The sequence below is a fragment of the Mesoplodon bidens genome (assembly GCF_964165515.1).
Source record: "Mesoplodon bidens genome assembly, chromosome: 16".
Lineage (NCBI taxonomy): Eukaryota > Metazoa > Chordata > Mammalia > Artiodactyla > Ziphiidae > Mesoplodon > Mesoplodon bidens.
Window position 1 is genome coordinate 77075793 of NC_138173.1, and position 12686 is coordinate 77088478.

Below are 12686 nucleotides of genomic sequence, written 5' to 3' on the forward strand. Positions count from 1 at the left end.
GACCGCACTTCTTAAGACGTCATGGGGGTGGCCCGGCCCCACCTGCACAGTGGGCACCTCTTGCCCCTTCCTCCTTTCCCCCACGTCCCTCTGGGTGGGGCTGGGCTGTGAGGCAGGGCCATGCGGAGAACAAGGACCCGTCCCACAGGGATGGCCCAGCCAGTGGCAGAACACAGGCCCCAGGCCGGGGGTTTGGGCTCTAGGCCAGATGCGTTGCCAGGTCTGGGGCTCCCTTTAAAGCCCTCGGCGTTCAGAGGGGTGATGGCAAGCTGGTGGTACATCTGCCTGTCTGAGGGGGAGAGCGCGTCTGCACTGGGCTGCTGTGTCTGGCCACCTGGCCTCTGCCCCTCACACTGTGGCTCCAGCCAGGCCGCTGGACCAGCTACGGGTTTGGTCCCAAGCTTGTGCACATGGGGGCCCTCCTCACAGCTCCTGGCCTCAGGCCGAGGGGCGCCGACGTACAGCCGCGCCTGGGCTCTGTGGCACCCCCCCTCCCGCCCAGTCATCTCGTCTCGTCCTGAGACACGCAGTAAGGCCCACCCCAAGCCCACCCTGAACCTCCTCGAGTCCTCTGCTCAGCCACACCAAGTCAGGGACAGTTCCCACCACATCCAGCCCCAAAACGTGATGCTCAAGGATGCTGGGCCCCGCGCACCCGCCCCAGCCCAGAGCCAGCCAGCCCCTCACTCTGTCACACACACAGGTTGCTCATTCACTCCCTCCACTGGGGAAGGGGACCCAGTGCAAGGCCTGCTGCAGAGACTGCATTCAGAACTGGGGAGAGGCACGGGGGCCTTCGGGGCAGCCTGGGACCAAGCAGGGTACCCATGTCCCTGACTGGCTTAGGCACCCGGTAAGCTCCCTGGTCCTGGACTTTGCCTCGGGGTCGGACTGGCTTCCTAGAAGGTCTTTGGGCCAGCAGGCCTGGCCTCAGCTCCTGGCGGTCCCCGAGCCTGGGGAGCCCTCAGTCTACTCCCTGACTCTGCATGGTCTCAGCTGAGCTTTCTTCTCTCTTGTTAGTCACAGCCGGGCAGGTGGGAAAGGGGCCAAGTCCCCGTATGCAGGCTTTGGAGGGCTCGCCCGACCACCCGGCGCCCTGCACAGTGGGCAAGACAGGCTCTCCCAGCCCAGGGAAGGTGCCGCCCCTTCCTGACTCAGGTGGTGGGCTCCAGGCTGGCTCCTTTCTCTTCAGACTCCTCTTTGCCACTTGCTGGCCTGGGGTGGGGCAAGTTCAAGGAGGCGCTCACAGCAGGGTCTGGGGAGCAGAGGCCGCAAGGGACCAGGGTCCATCCTGTCTGCCAGGAATGGCTGGTAGAAGGCCACAGAAACATCATACAGGTGTACTGTGTGCCCCGGCCGTGGCTGTCCTCTCAGCTCCCTGGACGGTGGAGGCTGGGAGAGAACACGCCAATTCCATGTTGCCCAGAAAACGATCGCCTTCTTCCCATCCAGCGCCACCACGTCCTCTGGGGGCCTCTCACACTCACCAATCAGCACCTGAACCCATGGGACTCCACAGGACGCACCCGTGGGGCTCGTCAGTAAATGTACCCCAGGAGTCTTTACTGAGCACATTGTGTGCCAGGCTGCCTGCCCGAGGGCAGTGTCCACTGCCTTTCACCAGGGAGGTGGCCCTGGTGTGTGGGAAGCGTGATGCAGCCAATACTGTGCTCATGGGCTCTGCAGTGGACGGTTCGTCCTGGGTGCAGCTGGACGGCTCTCTCTGACCCCGACAGCTGGGAGGACTTGAAGGCTAGAGTGACTGGACAGCTGATGGCTGGCAGATAATGGGGGCTGTAGCTGGACTGGCATCTCCACATGGCAGCTGACTGGTTGGGCTTCCTCACAGCATGGTGGCTGGTTCCCAGAGGGAGTGTCCAAGAGAGGCTGGCGGACGTGCCTGGCATTTTTGTGAGGTGCAGCAGTGCTCAGCCCACATCCCAGGGGTGCACAGACACAGTCTCCTACAGGTCACGTAGAGGAAAAACACTACAGTGGTACAGCATCTTTGGCAAATACAGTCTACCAGAGTGGGGATGAGAGAGCAGGAAATAAACCGTAAAATAATAAGTAAATTATCCGTTTCCCACTGCTGTGCAGGAAATCACCACAAGTCCAGCAACTTCAAACAGCATCTTTATTCTCTCAGCGCTGTAGTCAGGAGTCCCGCAGGGCTAGGGTCTCAAGGTCAGGGGTGGATGCATGTGCGCGCGCGCGCGCGTGTGTGTGTGTGTGTGTGTGTGTGTGTCTCTCTCTGTCTCTCTAGTCTGGAGGATCCTATGGGGAAAGAGACCCCCAAGCTCCCTCAGGTGGTCAGGACCATTTCTCAGAGTCTGAGGGACCAAGGCCCCGGGCTCGGGGGGCTGGAGGCCGCCCTGGCTCCCTGCACCCCATGACTGCCCCAAGGTGGCCAGGCCAGAGACAAGAGCCTCTGGAGGAGCCCCGCCTACCCGATGGGGAGGGGCCACCACAGCAGGTGAGAGAGGGAAGGGTCGAGGGGGCTTGGCCTGATGTTGTGGAGGGATCAGGTGCCTGTGGTGCCACCTCTGGGGACCACAGGACTGCCCATGGGCAGTGCTGCATCAAAGTCCCAGCTCAGCGCCCTTGGGCTCTGGGCAAGTCCTGTTGCAAGGGTTAAACGCTCCATCACAAAGTGCAGCGCTGCAGGGTCTGCAGGCCGCTACCGAGCTGCCTCATGGAAGTCACAAGGTGAAGCCCCAAGACTCCCGTCCTGAACAGCCGGCCCCAGGCTCTCCAGGCTGGGGTCAGAGGTGCCGCTCAGCCTCGGGCAGGGCCCAGCTGAAGGCCTCTGCTCAGCCCCACTCCCTCCCTCCAGGGATTTCTTCCTGAGCTCAGAGCGCAGCCGGCTGGTGCTCTCCCCACCCAGGGGCTCATCAGCACTCTAAAGTGAGGAACCAGGGGGCTGCCCTGGTGGCGCAGTGGTTGGGAGTCCGCCTGCCGGTGCAGGGGACACGGGTTCGTGCCCCGGTCCGGGAGGATCCCACATGCCGCGGAGCGGCTGGGCCCGTGAGCCATGGCCGCTGAGCCTGCGCGTCCGGAGCCTGTGCTCCGCAACGGGAGAGGCCACAACAGTGAGAGGCCTGCGTACCGCAAAAAAAAAAAAAAGTAGAGATGAAAAGTGAGGAACCAGGTCTGCGTACTCTGCGGGGTGGGCGGTGCCTCCCTGGGGAAGGGCTCAGGCCGCTGGAGAGCCACACCCGCCCCCTTCCAACTCCTCCCAGCCCCCAGGAGAGGCCAGGCCCCTGCCCAGGCAGCACCTCCTCCGGACTCCACGTGGGGGTCACCTTCGCGGCCCCCAGGCCTCCCCAGTGCACCCCCCACCTCGGATGCCTCGCCTCCCCTGGGGCTAGGGGCCCAGATTCTGAGGACCCTCATGCGGTGGACCAGGTCCACGCCACCTGCGGGTCACCTGACTTCAGGCCTCACCTAGAGGGCCTGCCGGCCACGGCTCCCTGTCCTTGGGGCCATCACCTGAGAGGCTGCACGACCTGCCTCACTAAAGCAAAGGGCAGTTCACCCGAGGGGTGGCCAGATGAGGATACGGGCTCTGCCAACATCTGCCTGCGGGGCCAGGCTGGGGAAGCTAGACGGCCCACAGCTGGTCCACTCAGTTCCCTGACGGGCTGAGGGCCCTTTTTTAAAATTAATTAATTAATTAGTTAATTATTTTTTTGGCTGCGTTGGGTCGTTGCTGCGTGCGGGCTTTCTCTAGTTGCAGCGAGCGGGGGCTACTCTTCATTGCGGTGAGCAGGCTTCTCATTGCGGTGGCGTCTCTCGTTGCGGGGCACAGGATCTAGGCGTGCAGGCTTCAGTAGTTGTGGCGCACGGGCTTCAGTAGTTGTGGCGCACGGGCTCAGTTGCTCCGCGGCATGTGGGATCTACCCGGGCCAGGGCTCGAACCCATGTGCCCTGCACGGGCAGGCGGATTTTCAACCACTGCGCCACCACGGAAGCCCCTGGGGGCCCTTTCTTCACAGCTGGGTCTGACTCCAGAATCCACCATCCTGCCGAACTGGCACACGTCAGGCCCCAGCGATCAGCACGAGACGAGGGGACCCCTGCTCCACTAGACTGAGCAGCGCCACCGCACGCTAACGCTGGGCAGGACCCTTGCCACGAACCGGCCTTGGTTCTTGTCACCTCTGGGGCTGCCGCAGGGACGTGCCATCACACAGACAAGGACTGGTGGAGAGCAGGACCCCCGGATCCTCACCTTGGCCTCCCGGGGTGGAGTGTCCATCCCTCCCGAGCCGGGGCTGGGCCGAGGGGCCTTCTTTGGTCAATGCGACCCTCGAGGATGTAGTGTGGGCGGAGGCCCGAGCTGCACCCACACGGGTGGCCCTCTTACCCTTCAGCCGGTGCTGCCCTTACAACCTGGGCCCAGATGGAGCACGTGGAGGACACGTGGCCGTGCAGCTGACCCGGCTCCAGGCAGAGTGCTCCAGGCAGAGTGCGAGGCTGCAGGCTGGGGAGCGAAAGGGCCCCCAGCGCGCGGGGTGGCTTGTGATGCGGACCCCGGGGCGGCAGCCAACTGACACAGAGCTGCAGGCACGGGCGGCCACCCCAGAAGGGAGGCTGTTGGCACATGCTCACCAGGGGGAGCACAGCTCACTTCCCTGGGGGTGAGGGGTAAATACCCGGAGTGGCCATGCACCCCTCTAAGCCTGGGCAGTGGCATCCAGCAGGGGGCCAGACCCTGTCCGAGGCCCCCGTGCCCTCAGCCAGGGCTCCCCAGGCCCTGGGGCCAGAGACGCTGCCTCCTCCCTTGGGCCGCCCTGTCCCAGGCCTGGTGACAGCTTGGGGCAGGTCCTCTGGCCCCAGGCTGTGGCATCCAACATGCAGCCAGGCCCCTCCTGGGTCTCTCCCAGCCACAGATCACACTGGCCTACCCGTGGGGGACAGGCTGCCCCAACCCTCTGAGCCATCCTGGGGCGGCAGGGAAGTGGCCCACGTTCCTGCCCGAAGGCACGGAGGGGCTGTGCCTCTGCCTCGCCAGGGCCAGGTGGGCAGGTGGAGACTGAGTGGGGGCCACTGGAGGGGGGCCTGTGGCCTGCCCCTCACCTTCCCCTCAATCTCAGGCCTCCAGGTCACCCTGGGGTGGCACCCCTGGGGAGGCTCTGGGGCCCCTGGGTAGTGTGCGTCCACCCGAGCCATGCTCAGCAGGCCGGGCAGCAGTGGGGTGGCAGTCAGGACAGCCACGAGGACACAGGACAGAACCTTTATTGCTGAACACAAAACGCCCGTCAGGGAGGCCTGCCCGGCAGTCTCTCCCTGGGCAGGAGGCCTGCGGGAGGACCGGGGTGGGGGTGGGGGGGTGCGCATTGCATGGCCGCTGCCACACCCACAGTGGGGACGGGCCTGGGGGTGAGCTCTGCCGGGCACCCCTCGGGGCAAGGCTGAGAACCCAGGGGTGGGCGGGTGGGTGGAGCCCAGCCCGAGGGAGGCGAGGCCTGGGCACTGATCTCGCAGGGCTGGGAGCCAGGCAGGCAGAGCGACGGCCCTGCAGCCCATGGGGGGCGCTCTGTGGCAAGCGGTCCCTCCTCTGGGGCGGTGGCGGGCAGAGCCTCCTTCTTCTCCAGGGATGAAGGGCTGAGGTAGGCGTGGGCCGGCTCCCTGGGCCCTCACAGACGGGGTTTGATGTGCAGCGATTTCCCTGTTCCGAGAGGGGCAGAGGTCAGGCACCAGAAGCACCCCCAGCCAGGAGGAACGCCCCGCCTCCCGAAGCTTCTGGGTCGGGGACCGCTAGCCGTGGGGAGGGGGCTCTGACACCGTCGTCCTCTCGTCCACCACCCACTGCCCTCCCTGGGGTTCGGCATCTAGCAGGGTGCAGGCCTGGCCTGTGGGGCTGAGAGCTTCCCTGGGTGGGGGAGCAGAGGCCTGCCAGGTGGGGCAGCCCCTGGGGAGTGGCTGGGTCACAGCAGGAGCCACAGTCTGCAGGCGGAGCTATAAACACCAGGTGCAGGCGGCCTGCACGCAGACAGCACAGGCTCGCACCTGGACAAGTCTGAGGCTGCCAGGCGGAGCCCCTGATGTGAAAAGCCAGGGTGCGTGTGAGCAGTTGCTGGGTGAGGGGTGGGGCTGAGGCCCCTGTGCAGGGTGACATGCCGGGGCGGGAGGGGCGCGGTGGGAGAGGCTTCCCACAGCAGAGCAGGCTCCTGTCCTGTGTGGCCCATGCTCACTGGGCGCCAATGCCCCTCCCCGCCTGTGAACACTCCAGGCCAGCAGCCCCGCTGACCACAGACGCCTCCGTGTGGCTGCCCATCGGCACGGCACTGTCCACGTGCCCCCTGCCAGCCCGCCTCTCCTCTTGGGACCCCACTTCAGGGCCAAGGACCCCAGTCACCGGCTCAGCCAAGCCAGTGCCTAGAGGTCAGCCCAGCCAGCCAGGGCCCCCGGCCTGCAGACTCCACCGGCCTCTGCCTGAGGGCCTTGGCCCCCCTCTTCCTGTCCTTCCAGCTCCCGGGAGGTCGGCAAGGCCTGAGCAGGGAAGGAGGCTGATGGGGGCCCCCAGGCCAGTGGGGGTCTGCAGCCTCTCACCCACCCTGCCTGCTTCCTCTGATTCTGGGGCTGGTTGCAGGGTTCCTTATCTTACTTAAAAAAGAAAAAAAAAAAAAAGAATTTTCAAAGGTGGCTGCCTCGGGCTGTCTGCTCCCTCCCCCCATGCCCCAGTGTGTCCTCCCGATGGAAGGAGCTGGTGACCAGCCAGGCCGGGTGGGCAGGTGGAGGGCCTGGCCGCAGCTTGGCGCCCGTGACGCGGGGGCTGTGAGCAGGCATGTGAGCGAGCTCAGCAGAGCTGTTAGAAAAGGCTGCAGCAAGCGTCTTCCATTAACGCTACAACCGTGAAATATGACAATAAAATGATAGCCGTATGGTCACAAATTTGCAGCCCGCCGAGCTGCGTGGGGTTTATCGTCACTCAAACGCGCAGAGAGCTGTAAAATGTTTACAGAAAGGGTCGTTTGCAGCCATAAAATCCTCTTTTCTCTCCTAAACAAGGCTGAGTGGAGCCATTTACCAAGCCCCAAATGTTCACCGGGGGAGAGGGAACATCTGTTCTCTCCAGGAGCGTGCAGTGATCTTCCAGAACAAATTAACAGAAATGGGTGCTTTCTAATTAAATCAGCCCTCGGCTGCGGCGGTCTGTGCAGGCGGCGCTGCTGTACTCGCACCTCGCCGGCCCTGCCCCTGTGGGCCCCCGCAGGTGCACACCTGCCAAGCCAGGGACAGGGCACAGCAGCACCCAGCCCACGCCAGCTCTCCGGAACCATCCGGGCCCCGCCTAGAGATTCTGACCCAGTGGGTCTGAGGCGGGCACTGCAAGAGTGCAGGCTGGGCTCCGGCGGGCGGGCTGCCTACCTGAGTCCTTGGTGGGGCTGCTCCTGGGGGTCGGGGCCCTGGGCTGGCCTCCTGGGCTTGGCGAGGACTGCAGGGAGATGAAGGAGGGCAGCCTGCAGAGGCTGCCGGAGCCCGTCCCCGCCGAGGCAGCCTCCTCTGGTAGAGACGGTTCCTCCTGGTCCAGGGGCAGGGAAGCGGAGGGGGAGGAGGGGGAGGGGCGGGAGGGGGAGGACGGAGGGCGGGAGGAGGGGGGGCAGGAGACAGAGGAAGAAGAGGCTGAGGCTGCAGCTAAGAGCAGTGGGGAAGGCGGTGGGGAGGCCGAGCCGGCTGCCGCGGAGGTGGGGCAGCTGGACATCTGCCTGGTGGGGCGCTGGGCGGCCAAGGACTTCCTGCGGGAAAGGAAGGGGAGCAGAGGCGTGAGGGTGGGCGGCCGTGGGGCAGGCGGTCGTCGGGGGGGGCCGGCCGACCACCTGTATACTGCCTGTCCCGGCGGCAAGGCTCCCAGCATCGCCCCACCCCGGCAGCCGTCAGGCATCGCCTTGAGGGTTCAAGGCTGGCCGTGGGCCCAAGGACAGGCTGGTGGCGCTACAGGGCCTACAGCAATGCCACGCTGACCCTGTCCTCACCTTCTGCAGCCTTCCTCGTCCACACTGGCTCCCACACTCACAGGGGGGTGAGCACAACAGGGGCCCCAGCCGTGAGCATCACCTGGGACCCTCCCCTCCTGGGGAGTTGGAGGGGGCAGCTGAGAAGCCCCCACCTTCCTCCCCAGGGCAGGGGCTGGGCAGCCCTGCACAGCTTGGTCTGGGCCAGGGATGCCCTTGGCTCCACACAGCCTGGGGACCAGGGGGTGGGGCACCTCGAGGTCACTTGATTGACTCTGGACTGAGGTTTCTTTTAAGGTCTGAAGCCCACAGAGCTGGGTGGTGGCGGTTGGGGGGGGGGGCTCCTTCCTGACCACCCCCCACCCTGCGCTTACACATGCAGCGCCCACTGTCCCCATCACCTGGGCCCGTGGCTGGTGGAAGCCCTGCTCCTAGGGGGCGTGGTGTTGGGCTCCGGGGCTGTGGCTGCCCGCCGGCCGAGGTGCCTCTGGTTGCGGTGGAGCAGCTGGCACTGGGCGCCCCGGGGACAGACGCCCCTGCGGGAGAAGTCGGGACACAGCAGCGTGTGCTTCTTCTTGCACTGCGGGGAGAAGGGGCGTGGCTGGGTAAGCCAGTGGAGGCCTCTGCGCCACTGGGGTGGCCCTGCCTGCTCCGCCCGGTGGGGCTTGGGCCAAAGGCTTCCTGTTGGGGGACTGAGGCCCGAGGGCCAGAGTGGCCCCGCGGCCCACACTCCACCCATCAAGAAGATGCCCCTGAGCAGCCCAGGGGTCGAGGGCACCACCCAGCCCGGCCCTGGGCCTGGACTGAGGGCAGGGCCTGGCTTGAGGGTCCTGCCAGGCTGAGGTGGGGATTCCCAGGGCGCTGACCACAGCCCACCCAGCCTGGCAGAGGACCAGGGTGGGGGGCGCTAGGCCCCCCGGCCCAGGGTGGAGGCCGGCTGCACACCTGATCTACCACACCTGTCACGGTGCTAATTACACCCCGTGGGGGTGGCCTACGAGCAGCTCGGGGCAACAGGCAGCCTCCGCTCTGCCCTCCAGGCCCAAGGCCTACCTTTCCTTGGCCCTCCTGTCCCCGGGACTGGGGCTGCAGGGCCCAACTCGGCAGCCGGGCTGTGTCCCACTTCTTGCCTGGCTCTTCGAGGGGAGGGGGTCCTGTTCTTCCCCACACCCAACAGCTGGCTTAGGGGGCCCGACCCAGCAGGAGAGAGCCAGGTCCAGCAAGCCTCATGGGCCAGGTGACAGGCGATCTGATGGAGACAGACCCAGATGGGAACTACTGCAAGCAGAGTCCCTGTCAAACCCACCCAGAGGGGAGTTTAAAACCAGCCCCGGTGCCTGAGCAGCTCGAGGGTGCCCACGCGCACAGCCACTGGGAATCCACGGCCGCAGCCTCCAGAGCACTTCCTCCCGGGCCCCTAACCGCTCCCCAGGCACGTGCCCTGAGAGCCCCTGCCCTGCTCCCAGCGCCCAGGACAAGGCTGGCCAAGGGCCCCACGGGGCGCGCACCCAGTCTGTGAGCGGGATCTCGGCACTGACCCCATTCTTGTCCCCACACCTGGCTCCCAGATGCCCCCAAGGGACTAGAAGCCCCTCACACTGGAGCCTGGGGGCTGGCGTGAAGACAGGCAGGCAACAGCCCCTGAGCACCCTTGCAGCACCACAGCAGCCCATCCCTGTGCTGGGCAGACCCAGCCCTGCCCCCGAGCAGAAGGCAGGCTCAGGCCAATGCGTGCTCTCCCTCCCTCCCTCCCTTCCACACGGCCCTCTGCCCTGGGCCTGGCCAGTAACACGATCCTGAACCCAGTGGCACGATCCTGAACCCAGTGGCCGCGCCCTCGCTGGCGCACACATAAAAGAGACACATGGAGATGCTGGGGCCACACAGGGCTGCCTCTCGGGGTCTCCTGGGGAATAAGGGGGGTCGGGGCTGGTAGAGGGGACAGGAAGGACCTTTGGGTAGAGAGGGCCCAGCACCGGGCTACACACAGAGAGATGGCTAGAGGGCGCTGGACCTGCACTGTCCTGCGGTGACCACGAGCCCCGCGGCTGCTCTGAGCCTGGACAGTGTGACAGGTGCAACGCACAGGGGGCGCCAGGTAAAAGGCAGCACAGAGGTTTCTTCCCGGTCGCATGCTGACGTTTGTGATCTGCTGGGTCAAATAAACTCATCCCACCTGTTTCTGTTTCACTTTCTTAAGGTGGCTACTAGGAAATGTGAAATCCCACATGGATTCACATCTGGCTGACCTTCCTACTAGAGACGGCTGGTCTGAACTAGCTGAACTAGCTCCCAAGAACTAGTCTGAACTAGCTCCCAAGAACAACTGAAACCTAGGCTAGAGCGTAAAGAACTTTCTCAAATCATCCGAGAGCTATTGAGAAAGTGAAATGATGGAGGAAAATCTATGCAGAGACGTGGTGGACACAGGGCTAGTCTCAGGTCTCAAAGGCCCGACATCCCGCTTAGACCAAGGTCACTGAGGAAGGGGCAAAACCAACCAACCACCCAAAACTCCCCGCAGAGCTGGAAATTAAGAGAGTCACTGCTAAATAATTCATTGGTCAAACAAGAAACAATGGAAGCTAGGTAATATTTAGAACCACATGGTAACACCAACACAACCCATCCAAATTTGTGGAATGCAGCTAAAGCAGCACTTGGAGAGAAGTCCTCAGCCTTACAGGCTTATGTTATTAGCAAAGAGGATATACCTCAAAAGTTAGAAAGAAAACACCAAAATGACCCAAAGAAAGCAGAGGGAAGGAAATAAAGAGAAAAGGAACATATGAACAGTACTGGAAATGACAAAAGTGCCGTTAAACTGCTGACACTGCAGAAAGCAAAAAGATGTCAAGATGATACAATGAACCTGAAAGCAGATGAAATCTACAAGTTCTAGAAAAACTGACAAGAACTGACATAAAACCTGAATGAACATTCCTATGACCATAAAGGAATTTGAATCAGTAGTTAAAAAATAAGGAAAGCTCCAGCCCAGGGTTTCAATGGTAGTTCAACCACATATTCAAGAATTGCATCATTCCAACCTTACATGAACTGGTCCACAGAAAAGGAAAGCAGAGAATACTTCTGAACTTAGTTTACTGGACCAGAATAATCTTAGAACCAAACCCTGACCAGAACTAGATGATAAGAGAACATTTAGGGACTTCCCTGGTGGTGCAGTGGTTAGGAATCCACCTGCCAATGCAGACGACACGGGTTGGAGCCCTGGTCCGGGAAGATCCCATATGCCATGGAACAACTAAGCCCGAGCACCACAACTACTGAGCCTGCGCTCTAGAGCCCGCGAGCCACAACTACTCAGCCCACATGCTACAACTACTAAAGCCCGCATGCTTAGAGCCCGTGCTCCGCAACAAGAGAAGCCACCGCAATGAGAAGCCTGCGCACCGCAACAAAGAGTAGCCCGTACTCGCCGCCAACTAGAGAAAGCCCGTGCGCAGCAATGAAGACTCAACGCAGCCAAAACTAAATATAAAAAAAATAAAATTTAGCATCAATTCAAAGTTTAGCAAATTAGTGATAGAAGGGAACTTCCTTAGCTTAATATAGAACCTTCCAGAAAGCCTCACTTGCCAAGGGGCATGGCTGGAAGCCCACGGCCATGACGAGTCAATATCACACTGGGCTTACAGGCAAGGCAGAAAAAGAAAGAAAAGGCATTTAAACTCAAAGGAAGAAAATATGGTCGTTACTTCAAAAGATATGACTGTTTATGTAGAGAAATCCAAGAGAATCAACCCTATGGATGATTCACTACAATTACTAATATAGTTTAGCAAGGTTGCTGGAAACAAAATCAATATTAAAAATTGTATGTCCATACACCAATGAACAGTGTGAAGATAACATTTAAAAACATGTTCTTTAGGGCTTCCCTGGTGGCGCAGTGGTTGAGAGTCCGCCTGCCGATGCAGGGGACACGGGTTCGTGCCCCGGTCTGGGAAGATCCCACATGCCGCAGAGCGGCTAGGCCCGTGAGCCATGGCTGCTGAGCCTGCGCATCCGGAGCCTGTGCTCTGCAAGGGGAGAGGCCACAACAGTGAGAGGCCCGCCTACCGCAAAAAAAAAAAAAAAAAAAAAAAAAAAAAAAAAAAACATGTTCTTTATAATAATAATAAATGTGACAGGAATAAATCTAACAAAGATAACACAAGCAAGAATTTTATTAAATGAAAAGCTTTTGACAAAATTCAGCACCCATTTATGATAAAAACTCTCCAGAAATTGGGCATAGAGGGAACCTATCTCAACATAATAAAGGCCATATATGACAAACCCAGAGCAAACATCATTCTCAATGGTGAAAAACTGAAAGCATTTCCTCTAAGATCAGGAACAAAACCAGGATGTCCACTCTCGCTGCTATTATTCAACATAGTTTTGGAAGTCCTAGCCATGGCAATCAGAGAAGAAAAATAAATAAAAGGAATACGAATTGGAAAAGAGGAAGTAAAACTGTCACTGTTTGCAGAGGACATGATACTATACATAGAGAACCCTAAAGATGCCACCAGAAAACTACTAGAGCTTATCAATGAATTTGGTAAAGTTGCAGGATACAAAATTAATGCACAAAAATCTCTTGCATTCCTATACACTGACAATGAAAGATCAGAAGAGAAATTAAGGAAACAATCCCATTTGCCTTCATATCAAAAAGAATAAAATACCTAGGAATAAACCTACCTAAGGAGG

The 12686-nt window shown here is 60.8% G+C and overlaps 1 protein-coding gene across 1 annotated transcript in view; it reads right to left on the bottom strand.

Annotated features, from left to right (window-relative positions):
• Nucleotides 1-5440: 5440 nt before the first annotated feature.
• Nucleotides 5441-12686, bottom strand: part of ZC3H3 (zinc finger CCCH-type containing 3) — a 79169-nt gene continuing 71923 nt past the window's right edge. Inside the window, exons 10-12 of the mRNA XM_081258849.1 lie at nucleotides 8363-8541; nucleotides 7378-7745; nucleotides 5441-5674 (exon numbers count right to left, since the gene is read on the bottom strand). Coding sequence (XP_081114975.1) covers nucleotides 5643-5674; nucleotides 7378-7745; nucleotides 8363-8541 — 579 coding nt within the window. The 3' untranslated portion in view covers nucleotides 5441-5642. The remainder of the gene's footprint in view (nucleotides 5675-7377; nucleotides 7746-8362; nucleotides 8542-12686) is intronic.